The sequence below is a fragment of the Eschrichtius robustus genome, chromosome 8, assembly GCF_028021215.1.
Source record: "Eschrichtius robustus isolate mEscRob2 chromosome 8, mEscRob2.pri, whole genome shotgun sequence".
Classification (NCBI taxonomy): Eukaryota; Metazoa; Chordata; class Mammalia; order Artiodactyla; family Eschrichtiidae; genus Eschrichtius; species Eschrichtius robustus.
Window position 1 is genome coordinate 94,759,816 of NC_090831.1, and position 24,382 is coordinate 94,784,197.

Sequence of the window (24,382 nt, forward strand, 5' to 3'; positions counted from 1 at the left end):
CAGTGTTTCTCTGAATGATGCAGGGGCCCCTATACCTTTAAGCCTTCATAAAGGCTGCTTCTTTGGTCTTGAATGCTTTCCACCTACACTCACCTCACACCTATTTGTATACTAATGTCCATTTATTATCACCTAATCTAAAATACTTTGCTGTCCACTGTCTGCCATGTAAGTACCAAGTACCCTTCCTCTATACTCCCATAGAAACCTGTGCATCTATCTGTCATAGCACTTATTATGATACCCTTCACTAGTAGTTTGTCTTCCCAATTTGTCTCTAACTTCTTTGGGTTAGGGACTCCTACTTAACCCTGCGTCCCCATTCTTAACCTAGTAAGTAGTTTTCCATAGTATCCTGCAGAAGTGAGAGAGAACCCCACCCAAAATTTAGTTTAGATGTCGTAGCTGATGACACTCAGCACACCAAGAGAATTTGAGAGAAATTTGATTACTCACATGGGAGATGCCTGGGGAGAACCAATGGGACACAAGCAGGTCCAGGCTGGCTTGGGATAGTAGAGGGTGTAGGCTGGGGCTGTATAATGGCTATGGGGCGAGCTGGGGAAAAGATCCCTTGAACAAGTGTTTTAAATTTCTCTCCGGTGGCAAAGGTGGAGGTGCATGCACAAGTTTTCTGTCCTGATGTGGAGCCATAAGGGAAAGGGAGGTTGAGGCCTAAAAAGTCAACAGTCAAATAAGAAATGGAGTCAGACCCTTTACTGTAAGTGACAACTAGATGGTCATTAAATCTTTGGTGAATAAAATACTGAACAAACTACAGTCAGTCAGTAGCCCCCCATCATCAACAGGTAGCTTCAAGCACCTACATGTCCTGTACACCATCCACTTCTTAATGCTTTCTCATTCAATAAGGAAAGTTGTTTTACCCGGGCCTGTTTCTTACCTTCTACTACCTCACCTAACCTCCTTAAGGCAACAAGAGACATCTGTATTTTCTTTTGACTACAGCAAAAAAAGAGCAGAAACCTAAGGACTGTTACTCTTATGGGAGTGTAAGCTATTTCTGCCTAGCCCCAATATACCCAGGGGGAGAATCCTACGCATAGAATCCATCTTCTTTATCTATTAAGTAATTACTGTATAACTTAAAATGCTGTCTTCCATTCTCCAGATGATCATGAGAAATCCAGCTCCCTGTTTTTTGTTTTTTTTTTTAAGAAGAGCTTAACATATTCTCTTGAACAAAGCAAACAAGCATAGAACAAAAATAGAATATTCTACCAGTACTCTGCATGAGTATCTCATGCCAGAAGTGTCTGTTGACTGCTGTCTTCATCTCCTCTTAAAAAGTAATAAGTACATCACTTGTAGGAGCACTACAGGCATCTTTTGTTTTCCAATGACTTTAGGCGCATGAAAGATACTTGATTAACGTCCCTGGAGATGCAAGTTGTCTAAGTAGTCAGTGGACAGGTGTAGGTCTTATTCTTCTCACAGGCAGCTCCGGGTCATCTGCCCCGTCCTTGAGCTCAGCCTCACCTCTGCAGACATCTGCAGACATCTGGGCTCTGTGGATGAGAGGTGTCCGTATCTTTTCTATTCCTGGCTCCTCTGCTGAGGTTTCTCACAAGGGTGTCAATTAGTGCCAGTTATGATGGCGGCTTTCTGAGGTGAATAAGAAGGGGATTGACGAAAACCAGGGTGAAAAATCTGAGTTCGACACTGTTATATTGTGTAATCTTTGTTAATTCTTCAGTTCTTTTAAGCTGTGAAATGGGGATCGAATTTATTTTAGAAATGTCAGTGGATTTAATTGATTAATGTTAAGTACTTTAAAATCTCAAATCCTCCAAATATGTGGTATGTGGATTGAGACAATAGCCATCACTAAACTTTCTTTGCTAGTGTTTACCTACCCTTTCTTTTTTAAAGAAAAGAAAAGAAATAATTTAGAATCTGTTGAACAAGGAAAAACAAATGAGTATGTAATCTTAAATTATGATAAAAATAAAAATCCTAATGCCCATCAAGAATCAATACATTAATAAATGTACCTGTGCAGATATTTTAAAAATTTAACCTAATATTTTATTTTGCCATTTTTATATATTAAACTGTGTTTTGCAGAATAGAAAGTCTGATTATACAAGCTGACATTTTAGGAGAGGAAAAGATTTATAAAGCTGACATTATGACAGCAATTTGTGATTACTTCACTTAATTTTGCAACTAGTAAAACATGAGGTGGCCAAGATCATGACTTCCAGCCTTATCTTTTGTCTCTTTTGTCTTTGAATTATAACCTAAAATTTGCTCCAAAACTTAATTTAAAGGCTATCAAAGTTTAATCCTAATTTTGGCAGTGAGATCATTGATTGAAACATTTTGAAGTATTCTTGTTAGTTTATTTCTCCGGCTTCAAGTCACAGAAATACACATAAAACTTAAACAAGAAAGTGGGATCTATTCAAAGATACAGAATTGGTCACAAAATACAAGGAAAAATGAAACAAAAATCTGGTCACAGAAAGATAAGAAGCAAAAGCAAGATCGTTGGACAGGCTCTGTGGGGTCCCAGCATTAGGTTGGATGAATTCCTGTTTATTATTCTCAAGAATCAGTTATTGAGAGAGGGAATCTGATTGGCCTGTTTGTAGCAGCCACCTCCCCTTGAGCCAGTCCTACCAATTTGCATATGATGTTGGGAGCTGGGGTGCAGAATGGGCATGGTCCCCCAAGAAAAACTTTGGTGTTGTTAGCAGAAAGAGGAATAGATTCCAGGTAGGGAAGATCAACAGATTTCCTCTGTAGTCACTGAGCTGGTTTGCTACAAGATTGTAGCATGGTCTCGACAATAGTTTTTTTCTCAAAGAACCCTACTCTTTCGACAGTAAGGAAACACAAGGCAATAGGGAACTGTAGGGAAATAGCACCTAGTAACACATTTGTACATGAAGATTCACTAATACATATGTTCCTAAGGATTATATAAAAATCAAATTTATTTTAGATGAGTTCTCTTTCTGTTTAAATAAATACAACCTTAACTACATTTTTATTTTGAATAATTAAGGAAATAGAAATCCCTAATTTAATTTGATAAATTTGGATGTTCATGTTGAGTTTGTTACCAGTGAATGGTATAATTTGGCATGTTTAGCAAGGAAAAGAAAGTATACTATTTTTAAAAATTTACACTGATCCATGAACAGGCAGAAAATTATAAACTTTTAATAATCGGTACCTTCAACAATATTCTGTATGTCCTTGGACCAATTTTTTAAAATCATCTGAGTTAGTAGACCTAAGGAATCCCCATTCTGATCATAAACACTGCTCTTCCTTGTCATTCTCTCCACATCACCACCCCCGCCGCCCACCTACATGGCTTCCTGATCCAACTGTATCCCATGATTAATGATGACATTAAAGAAACTCTCGCTATTTTGTATTGTTCACACTGACCTTGCTCTCCATTCTCCAAACTGTGGCTTTCCTTACTCCTACTCCCAAGCAAGCTACTGAATATTCCTACAGAAAATCACGGTATCAGGCAGTATTGAGTCCACAACTTCAGCTTAGCCTTCATCCCTGTTTAGCAATTGTTTCTAAACTCCTCACTCCCCCCCTCCCTACACCAGCTTCCTGCCTTAACTGTCCCCTTTAAGCTCCTACATCTCACACCGAGCCCCTATTCCCAGTGGCTTCGTCTCCTACTTCAGAGATAAAATTTAGAGGCCACCAAGTAAGATCTCCCTCTGCCTCTCTCATCTCCACTCCTAAAACAAACTCATATTGGCACCTCTCTTTATGCCCTTTTGTATCACTGTGAGATCTTTTCTCCAAGGCCAACTTGATACCTGCCCTTCCCAGCCTTTCCTACGACCTTGTCGTGTCAGCCTCACAACTGCTTTCCTGTATCTTCAGTCTCCCATTTTCTGTGAATCTTCCTGTCTTTAAAAACCAGACACCCACAAAACAAAATCTTATTTGAACCCTTGTTTTATATCAGGCAATCTTCCTAACCCACTCCTTTCCTTCATCATTAAACTTTTGGAAAGAATTGGTTACCCTTCAATCTCTATTCCTTTTATATTATCACCATTCCCATTCTGAAATTATTCTTTTGAGTATCACTGACAACCTCTGAGAGTTGTATGCAAGTCAAAGTCCCATCCTACTAGACCCTGTCAGAACACTTGAGACATTTGACACCAGTCCTCTGAATTTGGTGGCTTTCCTCATCTCTGTCCATAACTTTTTATGTTCAATTGTTATATCAGTGGTGCTAAACTCTGGCTGCACATTATCATTACCTGAGGTGCCTGAGCGCCATCCTAGCCTAATAAAATCAGAAGCTGAAGGCGGTGGAGCCCAGCATCAGTATTGACTCAAAGCTCCCCAGGTGATGCTAGCACATGGCACAGGTTGAGAACCATTCCTTTAGATGATCTCAGTGACAGAACTTACCCACTTCCTGTGGGGTCACCACCACATAAGGTCTCAGATCTCTATATATCTTGCCTTGTCTCCTGAACTTAAGGCTTATGCTCTACTCAAATGTTCGCTAGAAATAACTACCTGGATGTCCTGCAGTAAGCTCTAGTGTAGTATTTCTAGTATTTTCAGTTAAAGCACATTCTCCTCTATTCCTTAAAAACCATTTTCTCTTGCAGCCTCTTATCTTGCTGGTGACATCACAGCCTACTCCCAGTGTCCCTTATCCTTCACTCTCTCACTCTATCTCTCAGGTAGTCTTCCAATCCTCGGAAGTTAGCCTCTCCTCAGATTGAGTATATCCTGTTCTTACTTTCACTGCTCCTCATTCAGCCCAGACCATAAATTACTCTCCGGTGAACCTTCGGGCATCTTAGGCTACCAGCTACCAGTTTTTCCCAATTCCAGTCTAAGCCCACACCCTCATGCTTTTCTCTTGTCTCCTTAAAAGAAAATTTGCTCCTCCCCTTTACCTCAGGACGTGACAGAAATTCCCTTTGTCTGATGGGCAGGACTTTTCACAGTCCGAGCTTCCCAGTCTTCTCTCTCACCCCCGTCCTCATCCACACCACACTCCAGCCGTACCCACATGATCACATTTATCAAGTACAATTCTAAATCTTTTGGATTCTCCCTTTCTTCCTTTCCACGTCTTTCTTTTTCGAGTAATAAATTCCTCATTCTTAATACATTCTTCCAATGCAATGGAACTGTACTTTTTACCTCTTCAACAATACATTTCTCTCTAATGTTAAGTCTCAACCTAGGATCCATGGGTAGAATTCAGGAGGTCTATGAATATGAATGGAGGAAAAAGAGTATTCTCACTTTCACTTCTAATTAAAACTTAATATTTTCTTCTATTATGAATGTAGGTAACAAACCACAATAGTATTGGCAGTATCTGTGGCATTGTCCTCAAAAAAAATTACAGATGTTTTCATCTGTTGGCAAAAATATCTAGAAATATTAGTTATGCTTATTACTACTTAAAAATTATAGTGGTTATTAAACCTGACATTGTATATTCTTATTTAATGTATTTACAAAGAAGCACATTTATTAATATTTCACAAATGTGGCTTTTTAAATATTTTGAAAACTGAATTTCAACATAACTGATTTCCTTTTTAACTTCTTACATTTTATTTTATGCAGTTAAATTTTTTTCTGAGGAGGCCATTCTTGACTTTAATGGAGTGTCAAAGGGTTCAAGATGCAAATGGCACACACTTAGTTGCATCCTAGTTTACAAGGCTTTTCCTCCCACTCTCCTCTGAAACCAGGGACAATTTTCATTCATTTTTATATCCACATGGCTAACATAATTTATAGCACACAGTAGGTACTGAAAAATGTTCACTGACTGAATAATGGAATAAAAGAATGAGAAATTACCTGTCCCACAAATATCCTGAATACAGAAGACAATATTTCTCAAAGTGTAATCATGGAAGCTCTAAATCATAATCACCAAGATGCTTGTGAAAATGCATATTCATGGGCCCTATCTCAGATCTTTTGAATCTGAGTCCCTAGAAGTGAAGAATTTTCAATTATAACAGTTTATCCAGACATTCCTTTACATGCTAACATTTGAGAACCTGTTCCAGTAGGCTATTGTGATGCACAGCAGCCTTAAAAAATAAATAAAAGCATGAGCTTTTGTAAATAATTTCAGCTCCCTGGGCTCTATTTTCTTTCTCTGCGAAGTGATTCTTTAATGGCTGCACCCTATTCTCCTCAATATCATATGGGTTTTGTAGTCAGTGCCACAGAAGGAAGTAAGGCAGGACTTACTCCTTGTTCAGAATGAAGAATGAAGAGTTTTCGGGCATGTGTTCATATTGGTTTCGTCCTGTGGGGTACATGGTCCCTGCACCTCGTTGACTGACTCCAAACAATATACCACCTACTCAGATCCACTGGTCTTATGAAATAATGTTTGCCAGACAGCAGTTCTCTTTTCTTCACCTCCTCTGTCAGGTCTAGGCAGCTTTTAGTCTGTTTTTCAGAGGTGGGCTGGGGATAGACGAAGTAATTTGAATTTGCAAAGCCAACACATATTATCCTGGCACAACTCTGGCCACACAACTGTCCCTGGGACAGTTTCCATCAGATATGATGAACGGCCTAAAGATAGCCAACCAAGCCGACAAACAGAACAGTTAGAGTGGAGGAAAGGCCAATTAACCGTTTAATTTTATTCCTGTTTCATACTAGGTCAAGAGTATCCACATTTCTTGGCTGGCTGAACACTATTTTAAAATTTTTGCACCTTTAAAATGTAGATCACTATTCCATTCAGATATCATTTTACCCCAAATTTTATAAGACACTAAAGTTTTAAACATGTTAAAGAAAAATTTGATCCCATTTTCAGCCAGCGTCAAGAAAAATTATAATTTAAAAATATTTTCATTTGTTAGGAAAGATCAATTTATAATACTTCCCTATTTTTCTATGAAAATATACCTTCATCAGCTTTGCAAAAATTATATTATTTCTTAGAAGTCACTTCACCTTGTCACTGAATGCAGACACCCTCATGTTAACTTTTTGCTTTGCCACACCAGGTTTCTAAGGAGAAAAAATATTTTTTATTCATATGGAAGAGGCTTTGATTTGTATCATGAAGTCCAATAGGAGACGGAAAGCTATTTGAACGCAGATAGAATGTCTTGGGAAGTTTTGCATCCTTTACAGTGTGTTTTATACACAGTAGAACTTTAAAAATTTTTTATTTGAAAGAAATTGAATGTTCTGAAGCAATAATGATAGCTAATAAATATTAACTACATAGCTAAGAAACATTAAGTATATGGGTACCAGCACGATTCTAAGTACTTTATAAATCAATGTATTTAACAACCCTAGGACGTTGTTACTTACTACCCCCTTTCTAGAGAGAGAGGCCAGAAGAGCAAAGTAACTTGCTCAAGGTCACACTACTAGTAAGTGTTGAGTCAGGATCTGAACCCCGGCAGACTGTCTCCAGAGCTAGTATTCTTATTTCCAGCACTGAACACTGAAGTCTTTATTGTTTTAACAGAAAATTGCAATTATCCATATGTAACGGAAGAATAGTTTCCCTCTGAAGTTAATGTTGAAAGCCCCTTCCAGTACACTGTCCTGGCCTTTTCACTGTTAAAAGGTTCTTTGGTGCTTATTTGAAACAGATGCAAACACTTAAAACATCCATTCACATTGTGTTTCCCTGTGATTTGCTGGATTATGTCAGGTTTCCTCCAGGAGACCCATTTCTAAATGACTGTCTGATTTCATTCGCCTTGCTACTCCTTCACAGACCTGCAGCTTCATGGATCTGTTCAAGCATGGTTGGTCGGAGGTTGATTAGCGCGTCTCTTGCCAACATTCTGTCTCCATCTGTTGTAGAAAGCTCTAGGACAGCCAGGAGAAGAAGCTGGGTAGGTTTTTCAAAGCAGTTTCTTCAACCAAGCTTTTTGGCAAGACATGATGACGGGCTAATGGCAGTGCAAAGTTTAGTCTCACATACTTTAAACTCCTGGAGTTATTAGTTGGGAGTTACTTAAAAGCCTGTGCCTTTCAAATGGTTTGCTTTTCTCCAGGGTATTGTTCTTCAGTAAACATAAGATTAAGTTGACTTTCTCTTTTCATAAATTTTGCTTTTTAACTCTATTTTTATTCCTTGCTCAACTCTTTTGATTATTTAAACTGTATATATCTTATAATTTTGCATGCAGAATGACAGGGCAGAAATGTCACTGTGAGTCCTTAGTGTGGGACAGTCCTATCTCTTTTGTCCCTAAGGATAGATTAATGACAGTATCATTTTAATGTGCTGTATTTTTATCTATGGTAACAGGAATGATTTGGCATTGTCAGGCAGTGATTGCTTTGGTTAAACAAAGTTTCTGATGAACAAAAATATGTCATGGCATCAGAAGGTCCTTCAGAATCTTGTTTTATGTCAAAGTTATCTCAATGGTTATCAGTTAAAATCATACTGGGGAAATGTTTGAGACACAATTAAAGAAGATATGTTTGGATTATACTTAGATTTACTGAAATTATGTTTCTGAGTCATTTGAGCTGAGAATGGAGAACATTCTCTCTCACAGTGAAGCTTCAGGCTACTCCCATCACAGAGCTCTAATCTGTAGAAGAAACGTAGCAAAAATCTCCTTCTTATAATGAAATCCTTCCGATAATTTTGGCACCTGTATCCTTTAAATGATGCCTACAGCATTTTATTTCATAGCATCTTTTGTGTATTTTTATCAGTGTACTTGTACCTGGTCTGGAAATGTCCTGTTTCTTAATCATCTCTGTATCCTCCCTTCAGACTCTGTGATTGCGATGGCAAATCTTCAGCACCTGACATGTTTTGTCTTTGTTAGACACAAAGTACAATACTTAATTTGGGTGCTCTTGAAAGAGCTTAAGGTGATGTTGCTTATTTATGAAGTTTCATTTTCAGTACTAAATACAGTGTCGTGGCACCTTTGGAGTTGTCACGATGCTCACTGATTTTTGGTTTTAGGTAGATGAGTGTCGATCTGAGGATCTTTTGTTAGTCTGGTTCATTGCTGCGGTACGGAGTAGCATTTCATTTCTTTTTTTTTTTTTAGGATGCTTATGACCTCCTTAAATAGCAGTCCAAAAATCGTGTGGCTTGTTTTGATTTTAACCAAAGTTACAGCTGCCTAGCTGTAAAGCAGTCAGTTTCTCTTATTATGACTAGTTCTTCAACTTGTACTGTTTTAAATTGCCTGCAATTAGCATATTTCAACCTTATTTTTAGGTTTAAATTGCAGTGTGAGAGTGTACTCTCCTCTTAGCTAATTAGTGCTATCAAGGAACAGTAGGTTACCTCATTAGTACCATGTGCATTTAATTAAAGAAGAGAAAATTGGAGTTAACCTCATAGTTAATATTTTCACAGAGTGCTTCAATGCCAACACCTTCAATTGGAGTCACACCCCTGTGTATCTAATTATGCACTGGTGCCAAATAAGGTTAGCAAGGGTACTACAAGGCTGTTGACAAAAATAATTTAGATGAAAAAGTGTTTGTTGGATTCTGACAGTAAAATATAACTTGAACGTTTTTTCTTCATCCTCATCTGCCAGCGTCAGGTAACATACTTCTTCATAGGAAATTGAAGGGAAAGAGTAGTTTGGAAGCCATTTTTTTTTTCTGTTTAAATTAATGTTGCTCTTATCTTGAAGAAAATGGCATATAGTGATGTAAAGCATGTACAATCCGTTTCTCAAACAGATCCCCTGAACTTCAGAGATGTATTTGAAAAGAATTATTTATAAGATGTAATATTTACATGCATCGAACCACTACAGATACTCCCTGATACCCCTACCACATCCCTCCTTGCTTTTCTTGTTTTCTGATATAATTTCCCTTGTGTATCTTATGAATGGGGATCATCCTTTCATATCATACATGAAGTCTAAGGATGTGTTGTCACATGGTCTACTCAAATGCAGTGTAATCCTTTTGCCCTTCAGACAAAATCTTTTGAAATGTCTAATGCTACTTAGGTAAAAAATGACATTCCATGTCATTTATCAATAAATAATCACTTTGCTTTTACAGATAAAAATGCAAACTATTCATTTGAGTGTATAGAGTAATTTTCAATACAAAGGACACAATTCAACAGGTTTTAACAGAGATTACTGAGTTTAGCTCCATAGTCTTAAATATGTATTTAATGGCAATATTTGTGTTATAGTAATGCAGAGCCAAGGCAGTTTATTTAAAGGGATTCTTGTGATTGTTCTCACATTTCATGACAAGACAGGATTTATGTTCATTCGTATTGGTTATAATTGACTACAAGTCAACAGTTAGCTTTTTCAAAAAGAGATAAAGTTTTAAGGACAAATAGCATCCCATACTCTAAAATCACAGTACCACTTAAAGCTATAGGAATATTTATTAATAAACATCGGCCATAATTTTAGCTTAGAAGTGGTAAGTGAGGCTCCTAAGTCAATATCCTGGTAGATGATCGATAATTTTTGGTTAGTGGTTATTTCGTATGTTCAAATATTCAAATTAACATCTGCCAAATTATTCCTGTTTTTTAAATTTATTTTTAATACTATTATTAGCTGTGAGACAAAGGTGGAGTAGTCTTGCCTAGGTCAACCTACCAAGATAATAATCCAAATAATAGTTTCTTAAATGATAATGTACATTATTAGCGTAAACCTTAAGATTGGAAAAAAAAAAAAAAAAAAAAGCCAACTCCTGATTCTCTTTGTTTAATCTAGGAATTGCTTCCAGAAACAAAATTATGTGTCTGTGGCCACTCTTCTGGTGATGGGCATCCTCACAACACATTTGCAGTAAGTTACACTGGGCAATTAGTAATTCAGCTACTATGCACAAGGCCATAGACCCAACCCTGCTAAAGAGATGGTCTGTGATTTTCTATCAGCCACTGCCTTCCATTGATGCAGATGATCAAGAGATGACTAATGTTAAGGCACAGATGTAATTAGTTTGTTTTCTGTTACTTCTTATATTCTCACTTCAATTATGTTTCATCAGATATACATACAGTTCACAGTTTCTGTGAGTTGATGGCATTAAAGTTTACCTTATATATATGAGAGCATATGGCTTTTTCACCTCTGTACTTTTCTTGAACCACTACACTTTCCTTGAACAGATTTAGGAATAATTTGATGAGATGGTATTGATATGCATAAAATAAGTGCATTGAGACTATGGATAGATACAATACATATTTTAGGGAAAAGTTGCTGTTCCATGTTCTGCAAGTTACCATATAAATATACCAAGGCCTCTTTTTACATATTCTGTCACTAGAGTGTAATTTGTCTCTTTAGACTATAATATCCAATGAAAATTGCTTCCATGACCCAGTTCACATACTGGTTAGCCTTGGAAATGAATAGCGATCCTGAAGTGGCCGTTCAAGAATTTTTAAATAGAGCAACTTCATGTTTCTATTTACCATGGATACTACCTGTATTCCTAAGGAATCTCTAAATATGTAAGTCGTATATTTTCATATATAGAATTTTTGCTGTTTCCTTAAGAATTGATGTACTTTTTTAGTTTCCATGGTCTAGAATATTCCTAAATTGACTCACCCAAAACTTATTTTTTTTTACTACCATATACATATTTCCTAATTTATGATTGGTAGAACACAACATAATTAAGACTCCTAGACAAATAATCAGTGTCTTCCTGAATGAAGAAGAAATATATAATTTCGTACCTTAGTTGAAAAAAAGAAAGATTTTTCTCAATAAAAATAGTGTCAAATTAACGTGGAATGCTCTTCTTTGTGGAAAATATATAAACTTTAACATTTTTTAAATGTTAGATGCAAAACAAAAATGGAAATGGAAATGTTACAGCAGTAACATGTACTATTTTATGGAAGTAGTGAATGCAGGAGATTGGTAATAAATTTTGCACATGAAATTAGGTTTCATAATGATCTGAAATTACCTAGTTTGGGATTTCATTCATTTTAATTCTAAAGTGTTTGCCCTCCTAAGCTTTCTTTACAATAATAACATTTGAAAAAATAGCAAAAATTAAAAAGTAGTGTTAAGTTTTGCTGAAATTATGTAAATTTATGTGAAATACTAAAATAATCTTAATTTCTAGGTTTTCTCTATGTTTTGAAGAAAATAAATTTAAGTTACACTTCAAAAATAACTATATTTTAACTTAGTAAAGAAGATTCATTCAAAATTATACTTAAAAAAATAGTGCATTAAAAATGGAACAGGCAGTATTCTTAATTGGTAACACTTTTTCCTAAAATAATTTCAGTGGAAAAATTGTTTTCTTTAGACTGAAGAGTGAGATGGCTTAACCAATAATAGTGTTTGTTCTTTATGTAAATCTACTTCTACCATTTAAAAAATTATTCTGTACTGATGGAAAAATACATCTACAGCAACAGATCTTTATATTTTCACTGAAATGTTTTCAGAGTAAAAACAAACCATGGAGAAATTAAATGAATAACTCACAGGTGCCCTGCAGTTCCTCAATGGCAAGCCTGAATCTATAGCCCAAGTTTGTGATCACCAATGTATTGGTCTTTCCAGAGGTATGCCACATTGTTCATGGCTGCCTTGAATGCAGTGTTGAACAGGAGTCTGAGGTTGTGCCATGTGTCTGAGACTGCAGTTAGTCTCCAAGACAGAAAGAACAACAGGATAAATTAGTGAGGTCTGCTGTGGTTGGTGGGGGGAGAGAGCATGGCAGTGCATAGATCAGGTGTTTTCCATCCCTGCAGTGCACCAAACTTAATACTTCAAATTAGTCACTGAGTGACTTTGCAAATGATGATTCTTGACTTCACAACACAAGGGAAACATTAAATACTAAGTAGGTGCTTATTTCCTTTATTGATTATATTAAACTTTCTGCAAGCTAAAATGGCTACATAATGTGATTTAAAACCAAGATGCAAACTCAAACAAATACTATTTGTTATTCATAGTTGACAGTTTCTATGTGATGGTCATGGCTCTCTCTCTTAGTATTTGTTAAATTTTATAAGTACTAGTGTGCTGGGGTGGTACTCGACTAAGTCTGAGCACCATGAGATTACTGGTGGGATGGAAGGAACAAAGGTATAGAAAGGATAGATACGTGTATCTAAAACCAGCCCATCTATATACCTCACATTTGTAATAAATTGTGAACCACTGTAATAGTTTTCTAAATTCTTAAGAGACCATACATAATGCTCTATCAATGGATTAACTTAATATCACACATATTACTTCCATGATTGATCAACCTTCACAAATAAAAAAACAAAGTTTTCAGGCATGTGTTCTAAAGTAGCAGATTAAATTAATTTTACCCCCTCTCTCCTATAAGTTTATTAACAAGCCTGAAATAAAGCACTATAAATCTCAGGGGAGGAAAGCCACTTACAATCACCAAATGTAGGTTAAAGCCCAAATTATCTTAAAGAAATAGTAATGTTACATAGTTGAGATTAAACAGATGTCAAAAGCTCTCCATCATATCATCCTCTTTCAGGTATTTATGGTGTCAGGTTCCTAACCAAAGATGCAATGAAAATATATTTCAGAGGAGTATTTTCTGGTGTTTTGGTCTGGAGGTAGCCATAAGATGTTGGCCATCATCTAAGTATTGTGTCTCCTTATTATCATGTTGTTGAACAGTAGAGACGCTTTTATGAACTCACTAATAGATTATGTTTATTGTGCCTCTACTAATTCACTGCAGTACTGGGCAGTAGTAATTGTACTCACATCATGTCTACCTAAAAATTGTAATCTTAAATTCTATTCCCTGTTTTTTTTAAAAGAAATGTTTGGGCTCCAGAGGTTGTACATTTAATATTCTAAGAGTAACAATTTAATATTCTTATTATAAGTTTGAATTTTATAGGAAAAAGCATTAAGTTCTGGCTTTAAAAGACAAGAAGATGAGTGTAAGTGAGCATCATTGTAAGAGATTTCTTTTCTATACTTGCTTTTCACCCTCAATTTTTTCAAATGATGTATATTTAACTCCAATCTGGAAAAATCTTCACTTATTTTACTTTTCTTTCAAACTTTAGTAATGGAATTGGTGCCTTTGTTTTTTCCCTGATATATCAAACAGCTTTACAAATGGCTAATTCTGTCAAGATCCTAAATTTCACAACCTTTGGCTTCCCTGCCACACAGTCGCAACCCAAGTTCACTCCTCAAGAAGTAGACCTTGTTGACACCTCATCTGCCTGAAGAGCCTTATTAGCACCTACCTGCAGATAATATTATTGTTAGTCTTGCCTATAGGTTTTTACACCTATGTGAATACTATTTTGCATAGGACTCTGCCCGTTAGCTCTAAGTGCTAAGGCAATTATGAGAATGCTCAGAGTCTTTGTCTTCTGGATCTTAATTTCAAAACATTTACCACTGGGTCAAATGCGTATCTTGATGAACAAAATTTGTTGGACCTATAAATTAAAAATAAAGACTTGGCTGGTCTTGGTCTAGCAGTTTTATATCACATTCAAATTAAATTCTATTGACCACAGTGTCATCTTTTACCCTACACATCTTGATTCTGTTGTGACTGACTCCTGAATGTTTTATTTTGATGGGAATTGTGGATTGGAGGAAAAAAGGAAAAGGGGATAGTGACAGTTTTAAGAATCTCTTATTTTCTGTTTCAAATTCATCTCTCTTTTTAGGCTTTAAATAAATTCTGCCCAGTACCAAATACTCTGTCCCATGGGCTCTGGAATCAGCTTTCTAGATTGAATATTGGGCAAATTACTTGACCTCTTTTAGCCTCATGCTCTCAATCTGTAAAATTAGGACAATAATAGTATCTGCCTCATAGGGCAGTACAGGGATTACATTTGATAACCCCCAAAAGTACTTAGCATGATGACTAACACGTAGGAAGTGTGCAGTAGGTGTTTGAGTCACAGTATCTGTAGTATCATCAATATACTCTTGCTTGGACCAAAGAGGCAATTCTGTTTGACATAAATTTAAATATGCATTTGGTATTAACACTAAGGGGCTTCGGGCATCACCTTATGCCATGACCAAAACAGATGGAAATGTTCCTTCCTGAGAGGAAAGTCTTTATATTCATTAATTTAAGTTGAACACTGACTTTTTCCCTCACAAAAATCAGTTATCCAGATGTTTTCTGATGTGTTAAGCTAAGCGAAAGAGAAAGAACCCTGCCTCACCAGAGCTAAATGATGTCTTCAGGCAGTCAAGGAAAATCATGGCTAAAGAATGTTAAGAAAATGATTGTGCTCTCAACTGTCTGTATCCAACCAGAACACGTGAAGATAGGAAATTAGGAAATACATGTGGCAGTGCCAGATTATCTCCAATTATTTCTTCCCTTCTCTTTTATAAATGTATTGGCAGAGATTAACCAAGAATTAGAGATAAATTGCTACTTATTAGTAGCGTTGATCATTTTAACTAACAAGCTGGAGACAATTAACCTGGGATAAAAATTTTTAGAGAGTCCTTTCTATATAAAACCTATATTGCAAGATTTAACTCTTTGCTATTAATGCAAAGTTATGTTAGTAAAATTTTAAATTTATGTTGAAGCAGTAAAACTCAGATTTGTTAATTCATCATGTTCATTTTGAGTAGTTTGTACTCACTCTTACAGTGGGATTGGCATTGTGCTAGATCCTTTGATTTAAAATAAACCTTAAGATAATCAAACATTTCAAACACCTATATTACAGCTGATTCTGTTAATGCCATAACGCTATATAGTGACCATATTTAGAGCTACTATTAAAAACCTTCCAGATTCTCCGTTGCAAGTAGAATAAAGGTTTCTGTTTTTAAGCCTTGACTGACATTTGCATGCAACTCCTTGATTAATCTTTTTCTTTCCTAGTATAACTCAAGATATTAGTAATTATCTTTACACACCTCACTCAGCTGGGATGTAGCTCCCTGAGCTCAGTTCATTCTAGACACCTCTCCTGAGTGATTGCCTCTCACCTTTTATTTTATTGCAATATTTGAGACTGCCATGAATTCTCTTGATGTTGGTTCCAAGAAGGACCAGTAGCAGAGCTTTTTCAATGGGGACTCCTCTTTGACATTTATAATGAATAATTTACTCCCCTTGATGATTCACCAAAGCATTAGTATGACAGAAATCAGGGGCTGATGAAAGGATTATTTATTTAGTTATCTGGTTTTGTTGTTGTTAATATATTTTTCATCAACTAAATTGATACACACACTAGAATATATATGTGGCAATAATGTGAATTTATGTTGCCCATTTGAAGACTGTATTTTTCCTTTCACATTTAAAGTTATTTGTTGTGAGCTATTAGTGATAGTCTCTACAAATATGAAATATAATCTGTATTAACTTCTAACAGTTCACTCTATAGTTCTTGCATATTTCTAAACATCACTGATAAAGTGTGTATTCTGTATTTATTATTTGTATTTCTGTTCCTTGTATGTTTCCACATCACTTATTGTAGCATAATAATAAGTGAAAGGCACAAAAAAACAAGTCATCCTAGTGTATACATTTTCACAGCTCATGAGCACACGCACATACACAAACATACATACACATACATAGCTAAAAGATCAATTATGTAAAAGAATGTCCATGTGTTTTTATTGAGTTCTATCTGCAATTCATTTTTCTTTCTCTTCTTTTTGAAGTTAAATTTTTTACATTTGTAATTTTCATTAGGCAAATGAGTTGTTATGCACATGAGTGACAAATTATAGAATCAAATTTTTATTACTGGCACCATTCATGCAGCAATATATTCACTTAAAGATATTTCTAAATAACCAGATTTTTCATATATTTTAATACATAGGATATCATGTTAAACAGTACATGATTCCCATTGGCATTCAAACTTAAACCTGAAACTGCACACTGTACTTTAAATCTTTATCCAGCGGGGTTCAGAAAGCTTACTATTATCAGAATTTGGTCATGCTGTAATCATACAGTGCACCATACATCTTAGATGAAATTGCACTTATTTCCAATTAATTATATTCCTTATCAGAATGGTAATAAATTTGGTGCAAGTAGATTCATGCTACTGATAAAGAATAAAGTCTTATATCAAGTTAAGCTTTTCAAGATGAAACTTTTTTGTTGTATTTAACATTGAGGAACAGCACGAAATGCTCCGGCTCTTGCAGCCATGTTCCTAAGCTCTTTTCCCTGAAGTCGTCATTACCATTCCAGCAGACCTTCTTCCTGTTCTCTCTTAAGAGAGATAGTGTGAGATATTTTGGAATATTGGCAGAAGTAATCTACCATTCAAATTCAGTGTGTTATAACGTGACACTCCAGAATAACAATATAATATCTTAATTCTAATTTAGGATTTGAGTTGTAAAATATTTAGTGGGGCTTAAAACAGACAGTATAGAATGAGAGAGAACTGAAGAGATATTACTTAAGTACTCTTACGTAAGAGTATTCTTAAGAGATACTACAGTGAAAAGGAGGCATCAAGTAAATATCTCAGAGATAAATTCTCATTAAATTAAGCATAATTCATAAATTCACATGTGGTTGTGTAATTTTAGAGAGAGAATGTTGGAAAAATGATATCAAAATTTGATAAACAAGCTTAAAGGTTTAGAAATTTAATGTTATATATGCAATATTTTCTTGATACATAGGTAATCAATATAAAATGAAAAGAAGTAAAATAATATGAATAACGTGTACTGTTGTTTTATCTTTATTTCTCCCTAAATCGTTGTTGCCTGTAAGTTGCATCTCTCTTATACTCTCTTATATTAAGGGTGAAAAACATACTTCATTTGCATATTAAGTCTGGAAAATATACTTCTTTTGCATGTTTACCCTTGTCTTTCTGTATATTACCTACGTAGTATTCTGCTTTATTGGAGGGGTTGTGCCCTGTTAGTGCATTGCCAAAATAAGGAGGCGAGGGTGTCTGATCCACATGCATTTCCATCCTGTAGTGACTGATGGAATATGTTAGCTTAAAAGAGCCTTAAGATTCATCTAATTCAACTCCTTTATTTTACAGTTGAGAAAACTAAAGAATCCAAGTGACTTTCCTTATATCTCTTCATTATTCATTGAATTCAAGGAGAACTCTTGATGATCTGATAGTTCTTTAGACTTGAGCCACGGTTCATACATATTAGTTTTGGCAAGCGGTGTACTTTAATTTTAATTCTATATATCTGTTAAAGAAAGAAAGCACTCCCTTTTTCCAAATGTTGCTAATCACATTTACCTATAATCAGGTTTCAAAAACCAGATCAGTTTCATGATCACTTTTGAAATTACCGTGCATATTACCGGACTACTTGAGGACACTTTTTTTTTTTAACATCTTTATTGGAGTATAATTGCTTTACAATGGTGTGTTAGTTTCTGCTGTATAACAAAGTGAATCAGCTATACATATACATATATCCCCATATCTCCTCCCTCTTGCATCTCCCTCCCACCCTCCCCATCCAATCCCTCTAGGTGGACACAAAGCACCAAGCTGATCTCCCTGTGCTATGCAGCTGCTTCCCACTAGCTATCTATTTTACATTTGGTAGTGTATATATGTCCATTCCACTCTCTCACTTCGTCCCAGCTTACCCTTCCCCTCCCCGTTCCCTCAAGTCCATTCTCTACGTCTGCGTCTTTATTCCTGTCCTGCCCCTAGGTTCTTCAGAACCTTTTTTTTTTTAATTTTAGATTCCATATATATGTGTTAGCATACGGTATTTGTTTTTCTCTTTCTGACTTCACTCTGTATGACAGACTCTGAGTCCATCCACCTCACTACAAATAACTGAGGACACTTTTAACGTCTCAATCAGATCTGTGAGATAGTCTAATTTATAGGTTGAGGTTTTAGAAAAGAAAAATTCAAGGATCTTTAGTGATTCCCCCAGAAATGTTTTAAAGTGAATCGCGAAATCCCAGACTGTTGATTTATTGCTTACATTCTTTTGTTAGGACTTCAGCTAGAAAAAAAGACTTATTTTTTAAAGTTATGCAGGGCATTGCTATTTATCTGCTAATGTTTAGAGGCATAAGCTTAATAGTTACAAAGTCTTAATCTTTCAGAGTCATTTTCCCTTTATCCCCTTTTATTTATTCCCTACACATCCAAGCAAGATCAGTTGCTCTGTAGGGTTTCCCTGGCTTTTCAGGTTGTCTCTTTACTATCCATCAGACAAATATTATGTCTTAACAATTGAACATAAGTCATTTGTGGGTCATCCTGACTTTAAAATACAAAGTAAAGTGGATGACATAATATTGATACTTTAAGTCTGATATTGAAATATCAAACATTTAAATAGGTAAAGTTCAGAATGGATCCTTGAATTGACCAGATGAAAATGCTAAGTGACTAACATACACCTTTGATCCTGTAAAAATATTCATAGCACTTGTAAATTGACTACTTAAAGCTATAGAAATGAGTACAGAGATTAGAAGTCTGTTGAGAAACTGTGCTTCTAGAAAAGTCCTACAAAGTGCCTGGAACGATCAATGCTATCGTTGTTAATTAGAACATAAACCCTTTTTTTATTGTTACCATCATAGGATAAATAATTGCTCCTGTTTCCTTTTCTCATAACTTGTTTACAGTTTTTAATGGCTGCCCAGTGTCTGCTGGATAAAACTTTACAAACCTCAGCCTTGCAATTCTGTTGCCCCACCACTGGGCTCTTTTCCTTTCCCAACTTTATGCCCTATTATTGCACAAATAAAAATGTTGGGTTCTAACTGATATATCTACTTCCTGTTCCCAAACATACACTATTCCATTTTTTTCTGTTCCTTTTCATGTGTTATTATCACTCTGTAACTTCCTCTCTTTTCTTATCAGCTTATCAGATTCTACTGGTTATACAAGGTCCAGCTCAATTACTATCCCACAGGAATGTTCTTTCACCAATGTACTCCACATTGTTTGATCACTCTTTTGATCTTGTATGTCTATACTAATCCATTCCACACTTTTGGAATTATTCTTACACAGCCCCTGACATTCAGTTCCATTCAACACATATTCACTGAGCACATTCTGTGTATAACTCACCATGCTACAAAAATTTTCAGTAAAATAATGATCACCTGCATTTGAAAAGTGTATACTGTGAAGGTGGAAAATACATAATTTAGGACTGAAAAATCAATGCAAACTGTAAAAAAAGATTTAATCATTGTACTGAGGAATTGAGGACAAGTAGATGGAAGAGGTTTATTAGAGGTGAAGTTTTGAGAAAAAAAACAGAAACAGAAATTCATCACGCTAGAAGTGTAGAGCGCATTCCAGGTGATGAGGACAGAATAAGCTAAGTTATAGAACAGAAAAAAAAAAAAAGCATAGGTGGTTTTCAAGTTAGGGCATAGTGTATTGTATCTTGGGAATTGGAGAACATTATGGGGAAAAGTTGTTACATAGTCTTTAAATATATGGACCACAGCCAGAATTTGACGTTTTAATTGGCTTTTTTTTTTTAAAAAACCCTTAAATATTCTGTAAGATTTTGAGCAACAAAGTGGATGTAACATAACAAGAGTATCATATTTAAAGATATCCTTGGGAGCAATAGGAAGAAGTGACTGGAAATAGAAAAAATAGTGGAGTCTATGTGTCTAGGTGAGAGGATGTTGTTCAAAAAAATTAACTGGATGTTATTCAATTAAGATGTTGTCATCTTAACTAGGGGAAGGACAGGGTAAGGAAATAAGAGGACAGATTTAAGGGAGAATACAACACTTTGATTTAAAAGGTATGTTGGCAATTAGAGGAACATAAAAAATTGAAATCTCTGGAATTTTGTGCCTGGATATCTGTGTTTGTTTGATTGGGAATCTGGTGATATCTAGAACACAGGAAGAATAGCAGGTTTGATGGTGGGCAATAGGAAGTTAGAGGTGATAAAAGTGTTGTTTGGGAGGTGTATTTGCATTGCTGGTAGGATATCCATGTTCAGCAGACAGCGATGACTTGGAGATGGTGCATCTTTAGAAGTCAGGCCATATGCAGGAACTTAGAGTCCATTGTTTTGAAGGAAATTGTGAAAAGGAAGACAACCACAGAGAATTCGCAAGATCAGTCAAAGAGCAATAGAAGAGATTTTTTAAAAAGCATTATCACAGACTGAAGCGTGGTTTTAAGCCTGTGGGGTGAGACATGAACGAAGTTATTAGATTTGGTAAGAGCAGTTTCAAAGAATATAGTCCCTGGCAGTGACTTGAGTGGTAACTAAAAGAGTATACGTAGACAAGTAGTGTACTAGTCCTTTGAGAAAAATACTGATTAATAGGGAGATGACAGGATGGGAGCTTGCGGGAGTAGAATTGAGGAAGGGTCTTGGGGGAGGGGGCAGTGGAGATGAAAAGATTAAAACAGCAAGAAGGAAAAGAACAGAGTTGAAACAAGCTCTGAAAGATGATTGGGGGAGAGTGCTGGCATCAAGGGCATAGGTGGAGGTAATTCATCTCTAAAGGAAATAGAAACCCACTTTCATCTAAAATGGACAGAAATTTGAAAATGAGTAAACTCATAGCTAGGTTAGTACCTCTCTTTATATCATTTATTAAATCTGTTTGTGGCTTGTGACCACCATCTTGTCTCTCTCCCCTAGTGTCTTGACATCTGAGTTTGAACTTTGTATCGTCACCTTTCAGGGGTTCCTGTTTCTCGGGCAAACTGTATGAAAGAAGGGAAGGGTGTATTCATGGTTGTTAAAATTTTCTAGTTATGACAGCTTTACTCTCACCATATTTGTTATACTTTATGATATTTTTAGCCAAAAGAATAACTACTCATTAGAGTTAAAACTTAGCAACTATTTTCTTATAAGAGACTCTAATAACCTAATCATAATGTGAGTGTTCTTTCCTTCCCCTCCGAAATTTAAGGTGGATTAATATAAATCTGAAGAACATTAATTATTTTATGAAACATTTAGATACATTAAGGTTTTGAACTTTTTAAGTAATTGGTTGATTTTTAGTAATTAATAAAATATAGCTCTTCACTTTTTAGAAAAACATTTTAGTGAAAACAGAACATGTAACTAGGGTGAAATATATGCAGAAATATTATGAGAGTCTCTTTTTCACTGTATTGACAGTTTTAAATTTTAAGAGCAACCCAATAAACCAACCACTGAAATTGCTCTTAGACATACATGCCCCTGCTTAATTCTGCATTTAGTATATGCAGTATGGATACAAAGATATGACACAGTAACATATCCCTAAACCAAAAAAACCTTCTTTCTGTTCATAAAATCAAAACTAAAGTATGAGGAAAACAACATAAGAAAGGAAAGAAGGAAGGGAGGGAGGGAGGGAGGGAGACAGACACAAATAGAGACCTTGCTTTTGAAGCCCATTTACAACAGCAAATATTTCTGCTTTACAAAGTGGACTTTAAGTGGTAAGATTTCAGGAATTGGTGGTAAACGGTTGGACGTATATTCTCTCCAAATAGTTCTGTGACTTGTGATGGAGGAGTTCCTACATCATTCTTACTGAAAATGAATCCCTTTCCTTTTTTTAGTTCTCAATTCCCTGCAAAACAAATCTGCTCTCCAAACTTAATTAAAATGTTTTTCTGTTTTGCCCTTTACTGGGGTGTTGGTGAAAGTATCGAGTATGTCAGGTTTTACAAGGCAGAACAGCACTGTGGTCACTTTGGCACAAGCCCATTCTTTTAGGTATGGAAACCATTTGCCATAATTTTTATTATACCTATTTACGCCTATTTTTTTCTCTTGAGGGAAAAAAATTCCTTTCTCTTGAGGAAGCTGAGCATAACTGAGAAGTAAAATAACTGGGCTAGAGTCACATTTTAGTAAAGGATGAAGCCAAGATCCCAGTTCAGGTCTGTCTGCCTCCAAGATCTCTCCTTCATGTCATGCCACCTGTGGCATTTTTCTGGTGGTTTTTAGTTTGTTTTATAACTCCACTACAAACATTATTTAAAGAAAGCTTCCCCCACCCTCACACTGGAGGAGTACCTGAATATTTGAGTCATCTTAGCTGCCTTGAACACCTTGCCTTTGCTTTCTCTATCCACCTCCTATAAACCAGGGATTTCCAGCTCCACTCCCTTCAAACAAGAACACAGAAAGGATTTGACAATCACCAGACAGTGTTCCAACTCGTGCTCTCAAAAATTTGATTGTTTTTTTTTTTCAATTCTGACAACTTCCTATATTTCTTCAATTAGTTTACATGTCCTTGTCTTTCTTGAACTAATGCTTTACTCTCATTACGTCTTCTATTCTTGTTAAATCTTCTGTTGGACAGTAAAACACTTATTTGGCATTCTTGAATCTGTGCTGTTTTTTAAAATCTCCCCCTCCTGCCATGTGTATTGTCATTCCCTATTTTTAACTGACTCTCAAAAATAATCAAAATATTCACTCTGCCCTAAATATGCCCAAGCATTTCCCAACTCTATACCTTTGCGCACTCAAGTCTTTCCCTCCTCTCTGCTCCGTGGGGTAGGATAGATCATAGAGTTCATCACTTCCTGGATAAGGTAGTTATATCTTGCTACTGTAAAAATCTGTACAGGATGGAAGGCTGCTCCACCTTTTTCTTAGCTAGATTGTGATGACTTTGGGGGAAACACCATTTCGTTTCTCCATGCTACCCGATGAGAAATGTACACACATGCCGTCTAGCAGAAGGGCTGGCATACAGTAGGTACTTTAAAGAGTAATCTCCTTTTGTTTCTGTGGAATTTTGTTTTTCTTTTGTCATTTATAGTATTTCATTTAAATATCTCTGCATAGAATCAGGAAGGAAGTACAGTGTTGAGTGAAAACATAATGGTAAGCAATAGTCAAGGGTTTTTTTCTCTCCATTTGCCATCTAATGGTCTTTTTTCTTACTGACCAAGAAAAGTTTCTGAAATATGTAAATATTGTTGGGAACAGTGAGACTAAAGAATGGAGTTTCTGTTAAATTTTAGCAGTCTTTAAATCAGTGTTCCCAAACTTAGCAGTCTAGTCCACATTTTTCTGAGTCTCACTCAAACATGGGGATTTATTATTTTCAATGAAAATCAGAAAATCTGTATTTCTTCTACCAAGTGCTCTGGGTGATTCAGAGGATTAGTCACGATCAGGAAACACTTAATCTAGACCCTCCCTACACTGTGTGTTCCAGCATCACCAGGGAATTTGTTAGAAATGCAGAATCTTAGGTCCCACCCCAGTTTATGCTCTGTGATTATAGTCAACATTGTTTTAGCTATTTATTTGGCTGCTTTGTATGTGTCTGTGAAGGGCAAAACTGTGTCTTCACCCATCAGTTGTTTTGAGTAAACTAAGTTGAAAAGTAAGATAGTTTCAGTAATATGATATTATTGGGGTTTTGTCTACAA

At 35.8% G+C, this 24,382-nt stretch overlaps 1 protein-coding gene across 5 annotated transcripts in view; it reads left to right on the plus strand.

The window, feature by feature from the left end:
- FOXP2 (forkhead box P2) overlaps positions 1-24,382 on the plus strand; it is a 532,992-nt gene that overhangs the window by 407,406 nt on the left and 101,204 nt on the right. Inside the window, exon 5 of one of the 5 annotated variants that reach the window (XM_068549334.1) lies at positions 10,737-10,811. The exons of the other annotated variants lie outside the window; for them this stretch is intronic. Coding sequence (XP_068405435.1) covers positions 10,737-10,811 — 75 coding nt within the window. The remainder of the gene's footprint in view (positions 1-10,736; positions 10,812-24,382) is intronic. 5 annotated transcript variants of the gene reach the window in all.